The following is a 26,034-nucleotide window of genomic DNA, read 5'->3' as shown; positions in this document are numbered from 1 at the left end:
AACTATAATAATTACCTACAAAGTGAGACTAACTATAATAATTACCTACAAAGTGAGACTAGCTATAATAATTACCTACAAAGTGAGACTAACTATAATAATTACCTACAGAGTGAGACTAACTATAATAATTACCTACAGAGTGAGACTAACTATAATTACCTACAGAGTGAGACTAACTATAATAATTACCTACAAAGTGAGACTAACTATAATAATTACCTACAAAGTGAGACTAGCTATAATAATTACCTACAAAGTGAGACTAACTATAATAATTACCTACAGAGTGAGACTAACTATAATAATTACCTACAAAGTGAGACTAACTATAATAATTACCTACAGAGTGAGACTAACTATAACAATTGCCTACAGAGTGAGACTAACTATAATTACCTACAGAGTGAGACTAACTATAATAATTACCTACAAAGTGAGACTATAATAATTACCTACAGAGTGAGACTAACTATAATAATTACCTACAAAGTGAGACTAACTATAATAATTACCTACAGAGTGAGACTAACTATAATAATTACCTACAGAGTGAGACTAACTATAATAATTACCTACAGAGTGAGTAGGAATTTATTTGGCATGTAAATTATGTTTTTAGGAAAGGGGAACGGGACATTCCCTGGTGATGCGTGGTCATGCTCCTGCGGTGTTTGGCCACACTCCCTGTGATGTGCAGTCCCAACGTTGTTCGTCCAGTGTTAGGACTCCTATTTGACCTACCTCCTAGATGGTACTTACCACTATTTGAACTGCAAATATTTACAACGTACCTTTTATGGACTTTGCACTTCTTTAATCTGGGGCAAAGATCTGATTGACACCAGTGGACCAGAAATACGGATATTCACCACAGGACAGGATTCTTGTTTCTTGTACACTTATAAAATGTAAGCGTATAGAATAAATTTATGTTTATGGGGCCTATTCATCAAAACTAAAATAACGTTTTTAAGGACATTTTCCTTAAATAACTTTATTTTGGTATTCATGAACAGATATCTCCTTGCTAAGTTCCCCTGCGTTAATTTCCACACTCCCCATACATTAGTACATTAGTATAGGGATGTGGAAATTGTGGTATTCATCAAATTCCGAAAATTAAGAATTTTCGGAATTTGATGCAGTTACTATTCGCCACTGTGAGGTGGCGAATAGCAGGTGAAACTTACCTGTATCCGTGTGTGCAGGTCCCCCGACGAGTCCCTCCGGCGCTCTGCTCCGTCCTCAGGCTCCGGAGGCTGGTCGGACATGTGTGCTCCCCAGCAGAGCACAAGAAAGTTTAGAAAAAGAAAAGTTTTTCTTTTTTCTAATCTGTCATGTGGTCTGCTGGGAAACCACATGACAGACAAGCAGGACGGAGCCGGAGGCTGCTGCGCGGACAGGTAAGTTGGGGGGGGGGGGGGGTACACAAACTTACCGCATCTGTAGGCAGTGCTGCGCATACGCTGGTTTTACAGATGTAACAGCGCATGCGCAGCACTGTTTCCAGATGCGATAAGGTAGTGTAGGCAGGGAAAAGTATCTATTTCCCGAAAAGCTGTCATCGCAAAAATGACGGCTTTTCGGAATAGATACTTATGGAGAGGTGGAATGATGAATTCCACCTATAATTAAGTAGAACTCCATGAGAGTTCTAAAGCTAATTATCTCCATCGAATTTTTAGGTTTAATGAATAGGCCCCTTAATCTTAATATAATAAACTATGAGGCTGCATTTATTGATAAATGCTTAATACTGAAAAATATCCATCTGACTGGTAATCCCGTCGGTAAGTATTAGGGTTAGGTTAGGGTTAGGCACTAGGGGTAGGGTTAGGGTTAGACTGCGGGGGGCAGGGTTAAGGTTAGGCACTAGGGGTAGGGTAAGGCTTTGGGGGGGATTAGGGTTAGGGGTTAGTGTTGGTATACGTACGTGGATGTGTCGGGTTCCTGACTGTCGGGATGCCGTTGTTGGTATTCTGACCACCAGCATCCCGACAGCTGGGATCCCGGGCTTGTTTTTACAGTATATCCCACAGATGCTCAATTGAATCAAGATCTGGGGAATTTGGAGGCCAAGTCAACACCTTCAGCTCTTTGTCATGGTCCTCAGTCCATTCCTGAACAATGTTCGCAGTGTGTCAGGGCGCATTATGCTGCTGACAGAGGCCACTGCCGTCAGGGAATACCGTTGCCATTAAAGGGTGTACTTGGTCTTCAACAATGTTAGGCAGTTGGTACATGTCAAAGTAACATCCGCATGAATGGCAGGACCCAAGGTTTCCCAGCAGAACATTGCCCAGAGCATCACACTGCCTCCGCCGGCTTGCCTTCTTCTCATGGGATCCGGTCTAAAGATCTACAGTAAAAAGGTAGACAATGTCTAGATAGACACCTTGGGCGGTATTCAATTGTTTCGCTCCCTGTCGCGCCCAACAGGAGCTATTCAATTGTTGCTCCTGTCGGGCGCGATCAGCTGCCAGCGCACCATTTCAGCTCGCAGCCCCAGGAGGGTGCGAGCTGAAATGGGCGAAAAGTGACCTGTTTGGGCATCCCGACCACTATGGGCGTGATCAGCACGAAAATGGGCATCAATTGAATAGAGCCCCGCGATCTCCTGTCACTTTAGACGGGGATCCGGACCGCAAAAACAGTTGAATACCACCCCAGATGTTAGACAGTCAATAGGTCGACGGCGAAAAAAGGTCGACACACTAAAGTTCGACCTGTACAAATGGTCGACAGTGTCGAAAGATCGACACAAAAAAATTGGCCAACGCGTGTTTTTTTTTTTTTAAGGTTAGGCAGTTACCTTGGCGGTTAGGGTTAGGCACCAGGAAGGAGGGTTCGTGTTAGTCACTTACCGGAGGGTTAGACACTAACAGGGACAGTTAGGGTCTGACACCTACCCCAACTGTTAGGGTTAGGCACCAGGAGGGAGGATTAGGGTACAGCACCAAGGGGAGGGTTAAGGTTAGGGTGAAGAATAGGGTTAAAAAAAAAAAAAGTGTCGACCAATTTTTGTCGTTGACCATTTTCATGTCGACCTTTTGACCATGTCAACAATTTCTACCTGTTGACCTTCTCACATGTTGACCATTAGTGTGCCGACCTGCTGTCCCTCTCGACCTATTGTCTGTCTAACATCTGGTGTCTATCTAGACATTGTCTACCTTTTTACTGTAGATCTTTCAATCCACATGCCTTCCCAAAGTGCATCCTGGTGCCTTCTCTTCCCCAGTGAAGCACACACTGACTAAATATGTCACTCCCCTTAACAGATGCTATTGTAATGACAAAATCAATGTTATTCACTTCACCTGTCAGTGGCTTTAATGTCATGGCTCATTGGTATATATGCTGAAGTGCCAAAAGTCATGGGATAGCAGTATGTAAAGGTAATGGTACATGGTGCCACCATACTGTGACATCTTGGAAAGTCCCAGAGCTGCATCAGTTGTAATCTGACATCTCGTGAGTCAGAAGGTACACCGGCTAGGCTAAAATGTATTATCAAAGTTCGAATTGGGCATGATAGAAGGTGCCTGACAGATGGAACATTCCATATCCGAAGTTGTGCGGACATTTAACAATCCTCGAACTATGGTGTCACTTGTTTATCGGGAATACCTCATGGAAGGCATTGCCAACTACCGTGGACAGTGCAGTGGCTGACCACGGGTCCTTAATGATCGTGACCAGTGGTGTCTGTCTAGTCAGAATTGTCCGTGGTAACAGACAAGCGACATTGACACAAATCACATCCACATTCAATGCAGGAGGTACCAGACACATATCCAGCAGGCCAGTGCAGCATTCTATAGCTTCCATGGGATATGGGAGCAGAAGACCCACCAGAGTGCCCCTGTTAATACTACGGCACCGAACACAAGGCCTCACCTGGTCTTGTGACATTGCTAATTAGACTCTGGAAGACCGGCAATATGTGTGGTGGCCTGATGAGTTATGGTTCCAGTTGTTTCAGGCTGATAGTAGGGTTTCGGGTGTGGTGCAGACACCATGAGGCCATGGACCCCAGTTGTCAACAAGGCACCGTGCAGACTGGTGGTGGTTCAATAATGGTGTGGGGTATGTTTGGGTCCGCCTGAACATGTCATTGACAGGTAACCGCTATGTTTCATTGTTTGATAACCAATTGCAGCCCTTCATGGACTTCATGTATCCCCACAACAATGGAATATTCCTGCAGGATAATGCACCCAGTCATCGGTCCTAAGTTGTCCAGAATTGGTTGGAGAAGCATTCTAGAGAGTTCCCACGAACGGTGTCAGCACGTTCATCCAACATGAATCCAATCAAGCATTTATGGGACGTGGTGGTCCATTTGGACCCATGATCATGGCCTTAGAAATATCAGGGTACTGTGGGAGACGAGTTGCTGCACTTCGCCGGGCTAGTGCACTTATCCCATGATGGTTTTTGGCACTTGTGTGTATGTACTGTATATATGACATATACAGGTACACGCATACACACACACACTAGTAAAGGAAGAGACTCTTCAGTCTGGCCCAGCATGCCCCCTTGTCCCAACTCTGCTTTATCCCTACCTCCCTCCCTCCCTTTCTCTGTTTCATTCCACCCCACCTTCAACCGTGTCCAAAACTTACTACTTCTCCATTCCTCTTCTGTGGCACCGGGTATGTCCCGTATCTCTTGCAATGGGAGCCGAGGCGCGCGCCACCCATTTAATGCATTTTGGAGACTGGAAGACCTTATCTAATTACACTGTACAACAAATTAATACTTTTCATTTGTTTCCTTTCTAAAAATAGTCATACATTACTAATTTGAGGTCAAGAAAAACTAAAATGATTTCAGAATGTTTTTACTAGCTCTATTTTTTGAGCTACACTACTTGCACTATACTGTATGTACATTAGGAATATAGTCATAGTGAAAAGCTATTTTAAAATAATCTGATATTTTTTTGCTAACAAATAAATAAGTTGTTTTAATTCAATCACAAATAAGAACACAAAACGAAACAAACATACAGTATACGCAGGGCCGAAACTAGGATTTTTGTCACCAGGGGCAAGACAGTAATTTGGCGCCCCCCATGTAATTCCCCCTGCAGTAGTGCCCATATTGTAATGCCCCCATAGTAATGCCCATATGTTAATACCCCCATAGTAATGCCCCTGTAGTGCCCACCATACAGTAATGCCCCTGTAGTGCCCATGCTCCCATATTAATGCCCCTGTAGTGCCCATGCTTTCATAGTAATGCCCCTGTAGTGCCCATGCTCTCATAGTAATGCCCCTGTATTGCCCATGCCCCATAGTAATATCCCTGTAGTGCCCTTACAGTAATGCCCCTGTAGTGCTCATGCCCCCACAGTAATGCCCCTGTGGTAATGCCCCTGTAGTGCCCATGCCCCAATAGTAATGCCCCTGTAGTGCTCATGCCCCATTAGTAATGCCCCTTATTGCCTATGCCCCCATAGTAATGCCCCTGTGGTAATACCCCTGCCCCCATAGTAATGCCCCTGTGGTAATGCCCCTGCCCCCATAATAATGCCCCTGTAGTGCAGCTTATTAAAAAAAAAACTACTTACCTTGAACCTCGCTCCTGCATCCAGCGTCGCGTCCGGTCCGCCGGCTGCTCCTTGGAACTATGGGGGAGATGTCATGACGTCTCCCCCATAGTGCCCGTGGGGAGAGCCGGAAGCTGGAGTTCGGGAGAGAACTCCGGCTCCGGCTACACCGCGTCGCTGCAGAGAAGGAGCCGGGCGCCCGCTGGTAATAAATATTACCAGCGGACGTCCGGCTTGGAGCCTCTCTGCAGCGCCGGGCTGGAGGTCACTGGCACCAGGTACAGCGGCTCACCCGGTGCACGTGCACCTCCAGCCCCCCCCTAGTTGCGGCCCTGGTATACGAAACAAACATACAGCATAGGAAAGTACTATGTAATATAGTGGCCTATACATGGGGGTGCTTTCTCTTTGCTTGTCGCTTGTACTCCTCTTCTGGGACATCTCTTGTCACTGTCCAACAGTAGTGATCACCTACCCTGATATCTTTGTTCCATTGCTGAGATGTCTTGGTGGAATCGCTCACTATGCTTGTCACTCAGTGCACCACAGTTATCTTGTGTGGGTAATCCCGTGAATCGCATATATTTGAATAGGGGAGGGGGCAAATAACTGATTCATTTAATTGGGTCATTAGGCCCCGCCCCCTCTGGGCGGAACGCAGATTGCTGGTAAGATTCTCTCCATTCTGCCCACGTCACTAGGAATACCCCTACATCGTCATAAATGGGCTATATCTCGGAACTCAGAGCTAACTGAGAGTTTTAAATGTCATATTCATTCTTTGTATGCTGAGATCAATTAGAAGTAACTATTTTCACATCGGAAACATTTTCATTGTTGTGCAGTGTTATTATATAGATATATAAATATGCAGAAATGTGTCATTTTTGCTTGCAGCTTTTTCAATACTAAATTACTTTAATTTTACAGCCTCAGCCCCATAGTTTCACTGAGATCCCATCCTAGACTGACAGCAGGAGCTGTATGTTAGCGTAAGATAAAACGTCTCTGAAGTCATCTGCTTCTCGCAGAAAAAAATCTAAAATGCAGCTATAATCATTTGAAGAGTCTTTTATGCTGTGTGCAGTAACACCATTTCTTGGGAGCCCGTATTGATTTGCTTCATATTGCTCTTAAGAACTGTGCAAATACACAATTACAATTTATTTATGTGTATTACCTTAAGTCACGGTTTCCCATATAGTCTATTGATTTCTATTTTCCTCACAATGCAAGAAATTTTCAAAACACATAGCCTAATGCAGTGTGCGCTTTTCTGCGCTGAATGGAAAATTGCCCACTTAAATCTTTTCTTTTTTGGGGGGGGGGGGGGGGGGAGATTTGAAAGGCTACAAAAACACGTTCACTTTGTCTCTTTTCATGTCAAACTTTATTACAATTGATATTTATTCATAAATATATATATATAATATGTATTTTCCTATATGAAGAGATGCATTATAGATTACAGTCTAATGGTAAATGGTAAGACTGTTTCATTGCAGCTTCACGCTGTAGTGAAAAAACCTGGAGGTACTTAGGCTATTGCAGAACCAGGGGCGTATCTATAATGGGTGCAGGGTGTGCGGGGCACATGGGCCCCCGATTCCAGGAGGGCCCACACCGCACACCCTGCACCCATAGGTAATTATACTTACCTCTCCGCCGATTCCCGAAGTGCTGCTCCGCAGCGCCGGACCGGCGCTGTAGAGCAGCAAACACTCACTGGGAAAATGGCGGTGGCCATTTTCCCAGTGATCTGCGCATGCGCAGAAAAGATGTCCCCGGGAAAGTAGGTGCAGGTGCCATTTTCACGGAGACCCGCGCATCCGCTGTAGATTCTGGCATGAAGCCAGTGCCGCTGAGCCGCCGTCAGAGAGGAGGGGGCCCAAACGGAGGCTGCACACGGGCCCCCTCCTCTCTTAAAACGCCCCTGTGCAGAACACTTATGACATCACATTTCTGTAATAAATACTGGACTTGATCAGCAGCCTCTCCTTGATCGAAGTATCCAGAAAAAAATCCCATAGTAAAACTGGAATGCTGAACATCCTAAACTAAGGTCCAAACGTAATAGGGTGAGAGTTTAGAAAATGTGACAGATAAACTCTCAGATTGGTCGATTTTCATCTTCAAAATACGGAAACATCTGTATGAGCGTTAAAATCGTGCATGTTCTCGGACTCTATTACATTGAACGAGCTTAAAAACTATGAGAGTTTACTGCTAAACGCTCACATTTTCTAAACTCTCACCCTAATACATTTGACTGCAAGTTTTTAAATATGTAAGTAGAGTATTGATCCTGTGTCTAGATCTTGACTAATAGGAGTTTTACCTGTCTATACAGCAGCTCTCTCCCTGTTCATCATTCTCATGAAAAGTTCCATTGGCTGTAGCTGTTGCCTTACATTGGTCTCCTAATAATAACCTGGATCATACTTTGGCCGATTTGATCAATTATCCCTACCAATCCGTTGATCTTGGCATCTTCAAAAACAAAGCACCATGCACCCACGAATGGCTTTCCCACATGTTGAGTTGTCAGTCTAAATTTCCTTACAAATTTGTGGGGTTGGTCCTCTTGCCAGTACCAAGGACTTTCCAAACATCAGATGGGTTTGCTTCTGAGCACATGTTGCAGGCAGAGTAAATGTGTGAAGAATCTTTACTTGTGGAGTCCTCGGGCAGGTAGAGCTAAAAAGGGAAACACATTCTTCTAACAAGATGTGGAGGTGATTTGCACTGTGGTTCCCATGCTAGTTTTTCAGCAAAGTACGTGGCACACCATCTGCTACAAGCAGAGAGAGGAAAACCTTTACCCATCCAAAATGGGGACAAAATAAGCTGCACTGCCAAATTGTACTCAACACCAATTTTACCAATGCCCTCCTAACTGCGCTCAGTTTGTGATGAAGTCGCACCCACTTTTCCTTAAGCCTTCCTAAGTCCGAGGAGATACGTACCCCATTAAGAGCCATATTATAAAGGAATAAGCTATAAAACCAGGTCAGTACTGTGAGTCCGCATGAGTCCTCTATGTATGCTGACTCCTATATAATTATATAGGTACTGTAGTTTTTTTCTGCTCTCTGAGGAAGGCTGGTGTCACACCGCTGCTACGCACACCTGCATTTTTGGAGCGTTTATATAGGATTAACATTCTCATGTGACTCAGCATTTACATCTAGGGGGTGATTCTGTGTCTGCATTTTTAGTTGTCTGCTACAAAGCCCTTCTCTGGTGTACATCCATGCGTCTGACTGTGCGAGGACTGAGACGCTCACTGTCAGCGCCTGTAGACGCTGGAATACCGATTGGTGCATCTTTAGGCGCACTGTCCAAACTTGCAGCAGTCCATTGGCAAGTGCACTTTCTCCACCTGAGTGTGGTCTCCTGTGTATGCAATCACTTTCGCCGACAGGCCCGCAACAAAATCACCTCCCTGTCACCGCCCAGGAGCGCGCAAAACTTTTTAAACACATTTCTAAGACTCCTTAGAAATGCGTCTCCTATGCGCCATGCACAGTGCAACATAGTCGTATGCACAGAAGAAAAAAATTGCTCCAGTGCATCTCACATCAGCAGTACATGCGATAAAGAATCAAGCCCCTAATGTCATGTTTCATGTGACAGGAAGTCAGTGTTTACCATCAAATGTCATGTGACAGGAAGTCAGTGTTTACCATCAAATGTCTTGTGACAGGACGTCAGTGTTTACCATCAAATGTCATGTGACAAGAAGTCAGTCTTTACCATCTAAGGTCACGTGACAGGAAGTCAGTGTTTACCATCAAATGTCACGTGACAGGAAGTCAGTGTTTACCATCTAATGTCCTGTGACAGGAAGTCAGTCTTTACCATCTAATGTCACGTGACAGAAAGTCAGTGTTTACCATCTAATGTCTTGTGACAGGACGTCAGTGTTTACCATCAAATGTCATGTGACAGGAAGTCAGTCTTTACCATCTAATGTCATGTGACAGGAAGTCAGTCTTTGCCATCTAACGTCATGTGACAGGAAGTCAGTGTTTACCATAAAATGTCATGTGACAGGAAGTCAGTGTTTACCATAAATTGTCATGTGACAGGAAGTCAGTGTTTACCATAAAATGTATGTGATAGCAATTCAGTAGTACCATCAGGAACTCAGTGTTGTCCAGTACGTCATATGCTGGTAACTTAGCACAAGGGTCCTCTTTACTGATGGAATAAGACTATGAGGGAAAGAGTCACATTTACTCTAAATGCACCAAATGTCCATAATTTACCTACGAAGTGGCCGAGATTAGTAAGGAGCCAATTAAAGGGATAGTCCTCTGTTCTGCGGTGCCTGGTTATACTATTTGTCTAGAACAGGGATGGGGAACCTCCTGCCCGGGGGCCGTATCAGGCCCTTGAAATCATTTGGTCTGGCCCTCTGAGCTTTTTTCTGCTAGCTTCATCTGTTTTCTCAGGGTGCCTAGAAAGGCAGACTACAACTAGAATCTATTCAGCAGTGCCGCCTGGAGCATCCTTAGGGCACTTCAGACGGTCACTCCGCTGCCCTTCAGCTCCCCGGAGTATCCACAGGATGCTCTGTGCTTTGCTATAATCACCGTTGTTTGTGGCCACACTCCCGTGTGACATCACGTGCAGGGGGCGTGGCCTGCACCAGGTCCGCAAATAATGTTCTATATATCAAAATGGCCCTCGGCAGAAAAAAGGTTCCCCAACCCTGGTCTAGAACAATCTTGCTCCCATTGCATCTTCTTTTCCCTCGTTTTTTTGTCAGTTTTAAATGACTCCTAAAATTGAAAGTCACTGTTCCCAAGCACTTGAATGCTCCAGGCAGCTACTTTATGTCTGTAGAGCTTTGTAGAACTTAAACGCCAGGTTCTTTCTGCTTCTCTCCAAATAATATAGTACAGCGATGACAGAATGATCTACTGTGCGAATCCCAGTGTTAATGACCTTGGACAAGTCACTAGGAGTCATTTATGATTCTGCTTGCCACCTCGCACATACACAAGTGTAAGTCACCATTTTTTATTTATTTTTTGGCGTTGACCCTGTAAAAGCAGACTGCGCATATTTTTGTTGTTGTGGATTTTGCTGGAAAAGCATATTTTGGGAAGGATGAAAGGATGACGCTACTTGATGACCCCTTCATTAACTTTGACTTATGTTTTGCCGTTAAACTACTGATCAGTTTGGCTTTATCTGTACGTCTCCGTTAACATGAGAATGAGGGACTATTGGAGCTGTGTTTATTCATTGTCCCTTTTTTGTGTTTGAATACTTTTACTACACTGGTATAAATGTGCACGGCTGTATCATAGACACATCTATGGTAAAACAGTTGTCTCATTGAATATACAGGACAGCTCCTCTAATAACAAGAACAGAGCATTTTCAGGGAAAAGGCTCTGCACACAAATCCACACCAAGAATTACCCTCAAATATGTCACCCCTCGAGGCGGTAACTAGAGGTGGGTGTGGGTGACTGGTGCTGTCGCACAAAGAGCAAGGCTCTGTGGGCGGCACCGTTGCCAGCCCTTGCTTCTGGCTGCAGGGTGCTTAGAACGTCACCCTGCAGTCAGTAGCGTCCTTTGGATTCTACAGGCAGGCAACCTGCAATAATTACAGCTGCCTTGAGCGTCTTCAAGACTCTCCACAGACCCACCAACATGACCCCTTCCACCAGGTACAAAATGCTCTGCTCCTGGACTTCCTTCTTAATTTCTGATTGCAGCCACCTGTGGCGAAACACCTGTCTCATCACTTTACTAGTTTAACACAGGTGACTGCAATCATAAATCAGGTGGGAAATCCAGGAGCAGAGCATTTTGTACCTGATGAAAGGGGACATGTTGAAGGGTCTGTCTCTGGGCACTGCTGGAGTTCTGGATGCCTGCTGCCCTGTCTCCTATGCGTGACGTCATGCGCAAAGGAGGTAGGGTTGGGACAAGACGCTCAGAGCCCTTGTTATGGCTCTGTCACCCCTTCTTGAATTTCTTAAGTATATTGGGCCTGATTCTGAGTCATGCCCAAATATGTGGCAACATCCGGGTTTTTCTTGCTTACTTTGCAAGGCGTTGCAGGCTGCATACGTATCTTTGCAAACATACGCATCCTTCTCTGCTGCCGCTAAATGGATGGTAGATGGACGGCAACAATGCGAGTGATGGCAAGGGAACCGTCTCTTGGGTGTATTTGGAGCAAGTAGCCCGATTTGATCACTATTCTGCGTCACGCATGCGCCAAATTCCGATGGATCTCCTGCACCTAACGTGGGATAGGGGAAAGTGTCGATGATAATGATGACTCTTGCAGACATAAGAATAGGGCGGCGCAATCGCATAGATGCATACGCATTACAACATGCGTATACTAGAATAATTTCGCAGTTGATTAGCATTCCGGAGAAGCGCTTGCCTTACATACGACTTGACATTATGCTCACGTTCCCCGATTGAATCCAGCTAGGAACGCCCTGTTTCGCATAGAGCGTCCCATCAGAACAGTTTTATATTTTTCACCCTGCAATGCTGCCATCTCGACGCCCAGAACCATGAGATTTTAGCAAGAAATGGGTTAATTTCCTATGCAACAAAATAGATTGTAAGCTCAACTGGATAGAGAAAGTTTGGTGGAAGAATTCCTTTGACTGTGAAGCCTAAAATAACTAATAAAACTGAGAAATTAAGGTATAAAGCGGAATATATAAAAAGCAGACCATGAAAATTAAAGACGTCTTTAAATATGAATAAAATAAATCATTCTTTGTGACATCAATCGCCCTTTAACCTAATCTCAATTTGAGTGGACTTTGAAGCCTTTGTCTCCCAGCTGCCAGAGCCGAGTTCGCAATGTGATGATAATGTTTTGTGCAATTTGAATTCCCTTGTACGACCGTCTTGTTGTTTGAAGTTCTTTTGTGTTCTTATTGTTTTCTAGCTTCACGCTGTTGCTGTTTTTCTGTTTAGTTTCCTTAACTATGAACATATTTTTCTCTGCAGATCCTCGGTGGCTGTGTGCCCAAAATAGAACCGATGTCTTTCTAGCGGGGAGTCGAGAATCTTTGAATATATTTAAATACAGTTCTCTAATGAACCTAGCACCACCTGAATATAGAATCAGTTCAGATATTGTCCCTTGCCTCGGAATTGTATAGGTTTTGTTACTGCCACTTTGTTCTACAGATGAAGTGTTACATTTTTATTCAATGTATCACAATTCCTAATTATCAATAACTGAATATCTTACCACCACCCCCACCACATGTTATATGAGTAAATGTGTAGGATGTTTATACTGTATATCAAAGCTAACGACTAATAACCCACGTCTGTTTTTGGGAAACAATGGCAGTAAATATACGGCGCCTTTGCCAACCATTAACAAAAGTTTCCTGCTTGGTTAATAGTTTTAGAAAATAGTTTGACTTTTTTTTTTTTTTTCTTCCCCTCAGTCCAATAGCAGTAAAGGAACCAAACCAGTAGCGTTCTGGACACAGCATGACGTCTGCAAGTGGCTGAAGAAGCATTGTCCCAACCAGCATCAGCTCTACAGTGGGTCTTTCAAGGAACACGACATAACTGGTAAAGTCGGTGGAGACTAGTACACTTTTCCCAGATATTTAAAATTCCACAGCCCTGTTGGTGTATAAATGTGGCAACGCTAGTGTCTATGCTTATCCGTGGCTGTTTGTAATGTGACGTGAAGATTGTGGATTTTGGCATGACATTGATAGACAGATCTGATCGTACTCAACCATTTTTGCTGGTCTGATTGTCACCCATAGGGGTCAATTAAATTAGCCGAGTGGTGTTCCCTAGCGGCACGAGTGAGTGCGGAAATACGATGCATTTACAGCTCCTGCGGACTTTTATTTGCAGATTTCTATTCACAGCCCCATAGGGCTGCTTCCAAAATTTGACAAGTCCAGGACGAGATCGGGCCACAAGGGAGATGAGTTGAGGTGCCATTGGCTGCGTTTCAACACCAACTCACCCCAACCCCCTCCACTCCCCAAACGGCTAATTGAATTGATCCCATAGTGTTTAATGTTAAATGGCCAATACACATTGTTTGCATTATTTAGAACGTTGCTCATAGAGACCTTCAGCCCAACAATGAATTTATTAGATTGGTGCCTTGATTAACGTCATCAGAACATTTGTTTCTAATCATCATATGCAAGAAGACCTGGTTTGGTTTGATAGGCTTGCCACAGGTGGTCAGTTTAATCTAGATCATGGTCAATCTATTCACTTATATATGTTTGTCCAATCTTGTGGCTGATGGAATGGAGAAGTGGTTGTTTCAGGAAAATAAATGAATGAATGTGTGGGTAGTCTTAACCTCTACATCTCCGACACACTGATTTCAGGGCTCTCATATTGCTGTTTCTTGAGTTCATGCAGTTTGTGTCCTGATGCCATAATTTTGTGCAATGACTTGACGCGTTCCACCCGTTTCTCCCGCCTGTGGCAACACTTCCGCTACCGCCCTTGGCCACCAACATGACCCACCCCAACATTACTACTGTTCTGGTCATCAGCCACTCATTTCAGGAGCGAGCGCAGTGACTTGGGGGTCTGTTTATGTTGGTGAGATGAGTCCTTTCTCACGCGTTTCCTGAAAAGGTTACACCAGGAAGTCTCTAGAGTGCTCAACTGTTCAGTGCCACTTACCACATTCCTAAAAGAACTCATCTTACAGCCTCAGCCAAAATCCAAGGTTGTATGAAGCTGCAGAAGCATTGTGGCTGTAGAGTGATCAAATTGCTTACACCTCAGCCCTGCTGCCATCTTATAGTGACAAAACATAACGGTTTCATCAGTTCTATATTAGAATAACGGAATTCTCCATGCTTCTGTTTTCCATGGGGCATCTGGATGGGTCAGGAGCAGGTGAGTCAAATTTAGCAATTATAATTTCGGGTTTACGTTGCTACATTTTATAGTCTTATTAATGTTTTTTTTTTTAAGGGGGTCCTTATTCGAATAACAAACTTTACTATTGAGTTGCTAGCTCTAATTCCTAATTAAAGTTTGAGAATTGATTGCACATTTTATAACTTTAAAGCCAATTTATGGTACCAGTTGAACATAAGACGCCGAAGCCTCTCCGAATTGGCAAAGGCTCATTAGAGCACCTCCAGAAAACGGACCTGACACGCCTGCATTTTTGCAGTCCCTCCTGTTTCCTCCCCCAAACGCTGACTACAGTGCCTGTCACTTACTTTGCTAATAAATCCACACCGCGCCCACCATATATTGTCCATCGCCGCACATGCGCGGTGTGGATTTGGGGCATGCGCAGTAGCAAAAAACTCGCTCCACTACGTCTGCACTTGGACATTGCGTCTACCTATGAATCAGACCCGAAATGCTCTTACTAATTATTCATTTATTCTAACTAATAAAAAAATCTAAAATGTTAATTAAATGTTCAGCATTAGGAAAAATGAAATACTCCTGGGCCAAGGTTTACGCCCTCGATTTTACCGAAAGTGTCATATACTCATTCACTCTCTGATATGAAATAAAAAACAATTTACCCAAACCTGCCAAATTTATGGAAGATCTGGTTGGAAACTCTTGAGAACTTTTTTCTCTATTTACAGAATAAACTTTTGCCTGGGAACAATACGGCATCTGACCTTGACTATGACACCTTTGAATTATTGTTTTATTATATTTTTAATAGCACTAGTCACCTTGCAGCGTGTTACGGGTAAAAAGTATAGCCTTTGTAAGAGACGGTAACTTATATTTCCAGCACAGAGCTAAAGAGAATACAAAGTGAAGGAAAAATATAAACCAGAAGAAAATAAGCTTTAGAACAATAAGAAACTAAAGCCACGGGAATAAATATATATGTGGCAGGTTCTCTGAGAAAATCAAACCTGAATTTATTTGTTAATAGATTGTTGTTAAACGCCCTATGGACATTTCACAGCTTCTGCTCCAATGTCATATGAATAATCATTAAACCAAAAACACTATATAAATATAAAAAATATAAATATAAAAAATATAAATATAACAACACAAGACATCAGTGATATAAAAATTGTTCAGCTTTGGTATATGAATAAAATAGTATTTTGGCGGAAGAAAGAATGGCCAGCTAATCAGTGGAGCCACTTGACTTAACACAAGTTTACTTTGAACAACATCTGCATGCAATGGTGCCGAGGGGGGGAGCGGGTACTAATTACCCAAGCCCGTGATTGCTGCAAGGGCCTGGCAGGGCCTGGGTCCTACAACGCCCAGCACACTCTGCTGTGTGCTGGCCTGCAAAGGGAGACTTCTTGCTGCTGCAGTAGAAGTCCCCTCTGTCTATGGGGGGGGGAACGATCATCCTGATCGTGCACCCCCTCCCCCCGGATATGCCCTGGGCTGAGGGGCTCACAGAACCCCGTTCTCAGTGCTGCAACTAGTTTTTTTTTTCTTTAAACGGGACGTGGCCACTCCTCCCATGATTAGGCCATGCCCCCTTCACCCGAGCCCGGCTCTTGGCAGCCAAGTCTGCATGGGCCAGTTGCCCTGACAACAAAGGCAGAGAAGCGAGAGGCCTCCAACTCCCATACCAATAACACACAAAGCCCAACCCACCAGATGGAGCTGCTGACCCCAGTAGGGTGAAAGCCTAGCCAGTGTATTGAAAGGGAGTGGACTTTACCAGTGCAGCAAGATGGCTACTGGGCTGCTATTCTTTCCTGGAAGGACGAGGCCAGGGCTGCATTGGTGGAGGCAGATTGCCTGGCCTCGAAGCTGCCAGGACCCGGCCTGGCTGGGGTAAGCTTCAGCTACTGCCACCCGGCAAAAGGAGCAATTGTTGCCATAGTGATCCCAGGCTGGGATCGCAGATGCAGCAAGGAGGTGTCTCCTACAGAGACCTTCATTTGCATTTGAGATTGTCTGCAGCTCTGCAATTCTCTAAGTCAGGCCCTCTGTCCGTTTGTTAGTCTCCAGTTTCCTTCATCTGTGAAATATAGTATGCCACCGTTTTTTGCTATCTTCACTCATACTTGCCTACTCTCCCAAAAGCAGGGCCGGCTCCAGGAGGAACCGCTCGGAAATGGAGGCGTGGCCTAATTAACATAAACCACACCCCCTAAATAACGTTCTTAGGGGGCGTGCCTCCCGTTTAACGTCAGGCTGGGGGCGAGCCCAGCACTCCGTCAGTAGCTGGGCTGCCCCCAACCCTCTTTCTGCACTGAATGGGTGCTCGCGCTGCATCCATTCTCTTCTCCGGAGTCCGGCACCGTCACACGGCTGCGGCGGTGGAGGTGCCCAACCTCCCGACCGCCCTAGGGACACTTCGGCCTGCGATGGTGGTACAACGGGGCAGTGCCCGAAAAATGGTACTGTCACGCTGAAATCGGGTATGGTTGGGAGGGGTGCACCTTCTATGCGCTGGTGCCCCTGTTTGATCGCACTGGTTGAATCTGCCTCGAGCCGGCCCTGTCCGGAAGTTGTGGGAGGCTCATGAAGTTGTGGGAGGCCTTGCTGATCCTGATACTTTTTTTTTATTTTGTCTGGGATTCGCAAATCAGGGAAATCAAACCTAGACCAGGCGCCAGAAGATCGGGGAATTGCGGCAATCATTCTTAGGGCCTGATTCAGAGCCACTTGTAAGCGGCCGCTCGTTCGCTCCGAGCGATGTTCGCACATCTGCGCATGTGTATGGGTCGTAATGCGCATGCGCCAACCAGTCAGTGCGGTCGGAAATCGAGCGCTCGCAAAATAGCGAGTGCCAGCTAATTTGAGTGACAGGATGAGGCGTTTGTGGGTGGTAACAGGGGAAGGTGCTTGAAAACGGGGAGTGGAGATCCAAACGCAGGCGTGCCAAACGGTCAAAACGGGCGTTTTAAGGGTGTGCATAATTAACAAAGCAGCGTCATCGGCCACGTCACTTGGTTGTTTCTTAGCCTGAACTGTTCGCATGATTGCGGTAGGAAAATCCAACCACAAGCACTGCGAGCAGTTCAGACGCCTTTCGATGTACTCGATTAATCTAATAAATAGCGGAGATGACGTATGATGCGAGCGGCCAGGGGGCGTCTTTTCAAAATAGCGAGCGCATATTTCGTTCGCTCGCTCAGACATAGAGGCGTCAACAGACCGCAAAGAGCGAGCCCTCAATTTAAATAGCCGGCCCCTTTTTCTGAACATCGAGCGCAAATAGCGTCCGGCTCTGAATCAGGCCCTTAGTACGCAGCAGCATATCAGAGAAGCGGGCAGTGGGTGTCCTTTTACTTAAGATGCCTCCTGCAGCATTTATGGGAATTCTATTTTCTATCCCAAAGTCTACAGTATATACAGTATAGTATAAATAAAACGCTTGAGCGATGCACCGGACACGCGCAGAGGTTTATCTACATACAGTATATTATTTATTTTTTATAATAAATGTTTTAGAAATTTGTAATGCTTAAAAAATAGATCACTCACTCTGGTAGTGACAGTGAGGAGCAGGGTGCATTCGGTGGCATAATGCCAGTGCGCCAGCGTTCGCAGGAACTGGAGCACTGGTGTACCTGCGGGTCCTGCGCCCCCTAATGGTCCAGTGGAAGGTCTGCGGCTGCGCTGTTCTAGTTATCAGTGTTCCTGAAACTCTCTACTATTCTTCAGACGTCACAATCTTGATCCGTTAACCCATGAGCTTACTATCAATGAGACAGACATGGCAGATGGGTTCTTAGCTTCACAAAATGCCATTTGCACTGTACACAGTTTTTCACTTTTTTTAAATGACCCTTAGAGATCAATTTATCAGTTTAGTTTTATTGCTGGGGGGTTATCAGCGGATTGGTGTTTAAAATTAAATGTTCCTACCGCAGGCACTGAAGCCATTCATATCCACAGTCCCTATTTTGGCATTAACTTTATTTCAATGGGATGTTAATCTATTTACAATGATCAAATTGCCCAGAATTTATTCACATGAATGTGAAATATTCTTATTATTCTATATAATAATCATATTTTTAAATAATATGTGGCAAATTCAATTCAATGCTATGTGCCACCCGCCACACATATTACGGTAGGACCCACATCGCAGGTTTTCTCTCACGCCTCCATGGGGTTGCGAGGAAAAACTTGCCATGTCGGCAGGGCACGATGTGCCATATCTGGAACAGCACATCCCATTCATGTCTGTAATTGAAATCCTCCTTTTATACAGTATAAATGACAGCACAGGTAAACAGCCTATCCCATACTTGCCGACCTTTTGGCTGCCAGGTCGGTGCTGCCGCAAATGCCAGGTCGGCACTGCGGGGGCGGTGCTCAGTGGAGGTGGGTGGACCTAGGGGCGGCGGTGGGCGGATCTGAGGGGGTGTAGCCCCACCCCTGCTATGCAATGCTGAGATTACCGGCATTGTGTGCGGGGCGGAGCCACAATTACGCATTTCAACGCAAATTGGGTCATCGGTCACCCGTGAAGCCCACTTCAATGGGGAAGGCAAGTGTGGGCTTATCCACGCAGAGGACAGTGGTGGTATTCCTTTTTATGTAGTGGGCAAAGAGAAAATAAGGCCCTAACAGCTTTTTGCCCTTTTCTTAAATTTACTCCGCAGTGTCCCACTACTAGGGTTATTACCACCTGGGGCTAGTACTCTATGTGGCAGATTCAGTTATCCACAGACTTTACCTCACGGCTTTAGCTGCCTAATTAAGTACATGGAACTATTTAATTACTGCCCATGACTAGCCCCGAGGGTGCACTTAATGCAGATTTTTCCTCGCATCCTCTGAGCTAGTCACAGCTTACCACGGGCAGTAATTGAATACCTCTGGCACTCAACTCCGGGTCTAAAGCTATTCGCTGGCTAACCGCGGGCTTACCGTGGGCAGTAAACGAATAGCTCCGGACATTTAACCCAGAAGCTAAATCCGCGCGCTAAAGTTCACGACTAGTTGAATCTGCCCCTATGAGGGAAATTTATGGAATATCATGTTTTTTTTCTTTTTTGTCCAGTCTGTCAGTACTGAAAAATAAGGACATTTCCAGGGATAGAAATTGGGATTATACCGGAAATTCAGCTACAAATAAAGATAAGACATTCTACGCAGGTTGGGGTTAAAAAATCGAAAACAAAAAATACCGGTCCGGTGTTGGAAATGAAGACAATTCATGGGGTCTGGATGAAATTGAAGACCGAGTCTTTGCCTCCATAAATAATCCTGTTTGTGACTGGGGGTATTAACATCATGTAATATTTCAGGTGGACACTTTGACGTTTTTATATTATAGACACTGACCGTCAGCGTGATATAGGAAGTGGTTACAATAGGTTTGTCCTTGTGTTTTCTAATCTAGGAAAACGATTGGCAATTTATCTAAATGTGAATCTTCCCTGTATGGTGTTTTATTATACCCTGTCTGACCTCACTGTCACCTGTCCACGGCGTCTTTCACACTAGGTCGCAGCATGTCCGATCTGTTCATTATTACAGCCCTGTAATTATTAGACCTTATTACATTAATGACCGTGTTGCTGAAACAAAGGTGCTGTGTTTGCACCAGCAAATAATAAAAGGGAAGTTGCTTGTATAAAAACAAAATTCATAGCTGATTATTTATGGCTGGCGAAGTTCTGCTGTTTCAGCTACGTGCTTAGTAAGGTCGTATGAAGACGCTTAGTAAGGTCGTATGAAGACGCTTAGTAAGGTCGTATGAAGACGCTTTGTAAGGTCGTATGAAGACGCTTAGTAAGGTCGTATGAAGACGCTTAGTAAGGTCGTATGAAGACGCTTAGTAAGGTCGTATGAAGACGCTTAGTAAGGTCGTATGAAGACGCTTAGTAAGGTCGTATGAAGACGCTTAGTAAGGTCGTATGAAGGCGCTTAGTAAGGTCGTATGAAGGCGCTTTGTAAGGTCGTATGAAGGCGCTTTGTAAGGTCGTATGAAGGCGCTTAGTAAAGTCGTATGAAGACGCTTTGTAAGGTCGTATGAAGACGCTTTGTAAGGTCGTATGAAGACGCTTTGTAAAGTCGTATGAAGACGCTTTGTAAAGTCGTATGAAGACCCTTAGTAAGTTCGTATGAAGATGCTTTGTAAAGTCGTATGAAGACGCTTTGTAAGGTCGTATGAAGACGCTTAGTAAGGTCGTATGTAGACGCTGGTTCATCAAGTTCAACCTTACATAAAGTCTAATTGTCTTAGACTGCATCAGCTGATTCAAAGATGGACGTACTGCATGCTTGCCAAATGCCAGGCCTTACTGGCGGAGTGGGGGCCATGACCACGTATCGCGTCATTTTGCTGAAATTACCGAGAATCGCATCATCACAGCCCCCCCCTCCCCCCGCTCCAGTGGTTTTCGTGGGAGTCGGCGGCTGGCTGGGAGACTTGCCTTCTTTTCACAGGGGTCTGGGGGCGCCACATAATTTTCGGGAGGCTCCTGGCCTAATCAGTAGAGTAGACAAGTTTGACGTAGTGCTGATATTTACGCAGTTGAGCGATGTTTTGTGACTGCACATGTGCAAAAAGTCTAGAAACCCTTAAGGCCCCCGTACACTGTGCGATTTTTTTACACAATTTGGCCAATTTTGATCGATTGGACCGACCAATCGTGTAAAAAGTGCCGCGTGTGGAGATGATCACGACGTCGATGTGCACCCCCGCCATCATACATCATCGTCGCTGATCAATTGAACCTGCAGAAAGATTTCGACCTATCGCTCATGATTTTACACACTTCGTACCGTGTGTGCATGATGAAGGATGCGATGTACGATGGTCGATTTGTTGACAATCTCTCTGGCCACTCCCTCCTCCATTTTGTGCCAGACGACGTGGACGACGGAGAGCATGAATCGTGAGGTTGTTTGCTGCAAACGATATATCCTTTACGATCTTCAGTCGTTTACCAGGGCCGTAACTAGGGGGGGGCTGGAGGTGCACGTGCACCGGTGCGCCGCTGCACCCGGCGCCAGTGTCCTCCAGCCCTGCGCCGCAGGGAGACTCCAAGCCGGATGCCCGCTGAGATGTTACTACCAGCGGGTGCCCGGCTCCTTCTCTGCAACGCTGCGCTAGCCGGAGGCTGGAGTTCTCTCCTGAACTCCAGCTTCCGGCTCTCCTCACAGGCACTATGGGAGAGACGTCATGACGTCTCTCCCATAGTTCCAAGGAGCAGCCGGGCAGACCCGACGGCGGCGGTCACAGGAGCGGGGTTTAAGGTATTTTTTTTTGTGTGTGTATGTGGCACTTCGGGGGCATTAACAGGGGGCACTACAGGGGGACTACAGTGGCATTACCTACAGGGACATTACCAGGGGGCTCTACATGGGCATTACCAGGGGGCTCTACAGGGGCATCACCAGGGGGCTCTACAGGTGGCATCACCAGGGGGCTCTACAGTGGCCTACAGCGGCATTACCTTCAGGGGCATTACCAGGGGGCTATACATGGGCATTTGCAGGGGGCTCTACAGAGGCACTACCAGGGGGTACTACTGGTACATTACCAGGGGGCTCTACAGGTGGAATTACCAGGGGGCATTACTATTTGGGCACTAAAGGGGCACTAGCATATGGGCACTACAGGGGCATTACTATGGGGGAATTACCAGGGGGGGCGGCAAATTTCTGTCTTGCCCCAGGTGACAAAAACCCTAGTTTCGGCCCTGCTTTTACGATCCATCTATATCGTTTGGTCATTTGTACAATCGTTCCGTGTGTTGTGGGCTTACAATGTGTTTGTACAATCGTTCCGTGTGTTATCGCTTGACTGGGAGAGTTCAGGAATTCAAGGGAAATCGCGAACGAGATTGCATCGTTTGCAAATCGCACCGTGTAAGGGGGCCTGTACTGCGCACGCATAACCAAAGTGGACATAGCAATTCTGTATGCAATTGCCTAACACTTGAGAAGGGTGCCCTAAAGTGATGGCAAACAGAGGCCATTTGATGGGCGTGTTATGGGAGTGTCACAGGCGCAAATCCAATGCAATGCTTCAGAGGCCATGTTTAGTTGGATTTGAGGAGAGTAGCTGGAGTAGCCCCTAGGTTACCGCAAATGTCAATGGTGCAACCGATGTTGTGTCGATGTTGGAGTGTTTAATACATAGTTGCCGACATTCAGCTCCCTCCTTCCGGGAGGGAGCTGAATGCCTGCACACAGCGGGGGGCGTGGCCGGGCGCTGACTCCTCATGGGGGCGGGGTCAGGGGCGTGTCCGCACGATCGCGTCATCGTGGCCCCGCCCCCTCTTCACAATGCCGAAAATAAAGGCATTGCAAAGCAGGGGTTGGAGCCACGATGACGAGATTTAGCGCGAATAGCGTCATCGGGCCCCCCCTGCGGGGGTTTCTGGCTGTAGTCGGGGGGGTCAGGCGGCAGTTGGGAGGCTTGCCTTCCTTTCCGGGGGGTCGGGAGTGGCACCCGATATTCGGGAGGCTCCCGACCAAATCGGGAGGGTAGGCAAGCCTGGTTTACAATCTCCATCACAAGTGCACAGACCAGGTAGCCTGAAAGTGTCCATCTCAGCGCTCGTACACTCACCATACTGTCCCTCATTTGCTTATTCCTGCAACCGCTGTTGCGAGAGCGGCTGCGAGCGCATTACCAACCATCTCTGAATCAGGCCCTCTGGCCCTTATGTAATAGCCTGCCATTTGCAGGTACAGGTATGTTCTGGTGAGTTAGCCCATAAATTTAAAGTGGCAATAATATTTTAATAGGCAAAACCAGGTTGCTTTTGCTTTAAGAAATGATTGCCGCTTTTATGGGAGAGAGAGAGCTGTGTCTATATAAAAAAAAATACAGACATATATCTGTGCTTATTTTTAAATTGAAACAGAAAATAGGTAGATGATACCTGCTGTAAATGGTGAGAATAGACAATATACTGTATAACGTGTAACATGAATAGAGCTGAGAGCAGATCATGTGACCATTAAAACAATAAGAAAACTATGAAGGCTATTACTAGCCAGTTCCAGTAGGGACTAGAAATAAATCCCTACAGTACCACACATAATAAAGTTAAAGTCCAAGAGCCAACTTCTAATACTCAAGTGGGTTCCGTACAGGGTTGCCTACCCTCCCGATTCGGGCGGGAGCCTCCCGATAAACGGGTGCAGCTCCCGCCCCCCCGGAAAGGCAGGCAAGCCTCCCGCATGCCGCCGATCCCCTGTCTCCCCCCCCGTCAGTACCTGATTCAGTCAGTCATTTTGGCCCCGCCCCCTGCTTCACAAAGCCTGTATTTCGGCATTGTGTAGCGGGGGCGGGGCCAAAATGACACGATCGCGTGGCCCTGCCCCCTGTCACACCCGGAAACGGCCTTCAGCCCGCCCGGCCACGCCCCCTTTTGCCGGCCACGCCCCCTGTTCTGCCGATCTGGCTGCTCCCTCCCGGAAGGAGCAGCCAGATAGTCGGCAAGTATGGTTCCGTATCACCGCCATGATGATGGGCCACTCTGATCCACTTTGACGTAACTCCTGACTACTGTACCTGGGTGCTGGGACAAATGTGCCACCCGTGAGAAGACAGGGAAGTCCTTTCAAATCGGGACTGTCCCACCGAAATCAGGAGTTGGTAGATACAGATGTCTCCACATACATCTAGCCTCCTTGTGCGTTAAACAGCCCTTCTAGCCGTGGTGTAACTTGATAGCACCGAGCATTTTGATCTGCAACTATTTCCCTTGCGTCTTATTCGCAAAGCGATGTGAATAGGACGCACAAACAGCTTCTGCTGATTAAAATGATATGCGGCATGTCTATGTTCTGTGTGCAACTGCATCTGCATGTGAAATGCTACGTTGCAGTGTCACAGCCGCTGACACTGTAACGTAGCATGTTGCATGCAGTTACAGCCACAGTCGCACACAGAGCACAGGCATGCCGCATGTCATTTTATGCGGCATGCCTATGTCATATCATTTTATGTGGCATGCCTATGCCATATCATTTTATGCGGCATGCCTATGCCATATCATTTTATGCGGCATGCCTATGCCATATCATTTTATGCGGCATGCCTATGCCATATCATTTTATGCGGCAGAAGCTGCTTTTGCATCCTATTCACACTGCTTTGCGAATAAGATTTTAAAAAGTCACACAAAAAGCCGCTCCGCCCTCAGTGTTATGTGGACAATGTGACAATCTATCCGGGCGCTACTCTAAGCCTTAGAAGTACTCCGACAAACACAATACACACTTTCATTGGAGGAAGCCCTAGCTGGAGCCCATCCAATGGCCATAGAGGTATTTGCCGTAGTCGGGGCCGGCAACCGAAATCTAAGGGCCCAGTACAGTGATGTCTCTAGGGGCCCCACCTTCTCACCACCACCCCGATCCCGTACATACCTCCCCTGCATGTGTGATATGTGAAGCAAGATAATATTAACTGAAAGATATGCCAGACTTTAAATAAAGTAAAAATACACTATGACTTACCACACTGTCTCTCTGTCACTAGCGATGCAGGCTGTAGTGCTTGTCTGCCGTCTACTCCATCGTCTTCTTGATGTCAGTGCTGTGGATGCCTCAGGGGTAGGAGGGATGGTGTCTGCAGCCAGCCACTCTCAGTCCTCAGCCCCTCATCACTATAGTCAGCCCAAAAGCTCCTCATCACCATTCTCAGCCCAAAAGCTACTCATAACCTGCCTCAGTCCCTCATCACCATCCTCAGACCTCAGCACCTTCATCAGACCACCATCACCATCCTCAGACCTCAGCACCTTCATCAGACCACCTTCACCTGCCCCAGCCCTTAGTTCCATGACTCCTATCACTATCCCCAGCCCTTACTCCCACGACTCCCATCACCTGCCCCAGCCCTTACTCCCACGACTCCCATCACCTGCCCCAGTCCTTAGTTCCATGACTCCCATCACCTTCCCTAGCCCTCAGCCCCTTTTACCTTCTTCAGCCCCCAACCTCCTTCACTTTCTTCAGCCCTAAACCCCTGCCCCCTTCCCCTTTCCACCGCAGCCTAGCTAACAGGCGGGGACGATGTGCAGCGGCGTTACCTATGACATCACGCTGCCGCATTGCTGAAGGTCATGTCCTACCCGGGCCCCGTCTGAGCCACATGGAAGAGCCCAGCGCTGCCCGGGCCAGACTACAAGGAAGCTGGGTGGCGGGTAATGGCGGCTGGAGCTATCTTTCATCTGCGGCAGGCTTTGTGCCCATATGGACCTCGGGGCCCGGAACGGGTGTACCTGTAGTACCCCCCCCCCCCCTGTCGATGGGCCTGGCCATAGTGTGGAAGGCTGAAATCACCTTCCTACAGTGTACAGTACAGTAATGTGGAGATTCGGATTATCGGTCATGGTGATGAGAGCGCCCTGCAGTTGTCCTTGATTTGTGCTTTAAAGAAAAGCTACACAGCGACACGTCACCTAGACACACCAAAGGCAGCCATTTTGTCTGCGATACAAATATTCGAGACAATACAGAATATCATTCCACTAAAAACGGTGACGTTGCTAATAGTTCTGCCACATATTGCTTTTTCT

General features: G+C 46.3%; 1 protein-coding gene across 1 annotated transcript in view; it reads left to right on the top strand.

Annotated features, from left to right (window-relative positions):
• SAMD12 (sterile alpha motif domain containing 12) overlaps positions 1-26,034 on the top strand; it is a 413,590-nt gene that overhangs the window by 201,206 nt on the left and 186,350 nt on the right. Inside the window, exon 3 of the mRNA XM_088450186.1 lies at positions 13,018-13,147. Within this exon, the coding sequence (XP_088306312.1) occupies positions 13,018-13,147 (130 nt within the window). The remainder of the gene's footprint in view (positions 1-13,017; positions 13,148-26,034) is intronic.

The sequence above is a fragment of the Taudactylus pleione genome, unplaced genomic scaffold (assembly GCF_031769625.1).
Source record: "Taudactylus pleione unplaced genomic scaffold, aTauple2 ptg000510l, whole genome shotgun sequence".
NCBI lineage: Eukaryota > Metazoa > Chordata > Amphibia > Anura > Myobatrachidae > Taudactylus > Taudactylus pleione.
The sequence above is the reverse complement of the archived record's forward strand: the minus strand, read 5'-3'. Positions and strand labels throughout refer to the sequence as shown.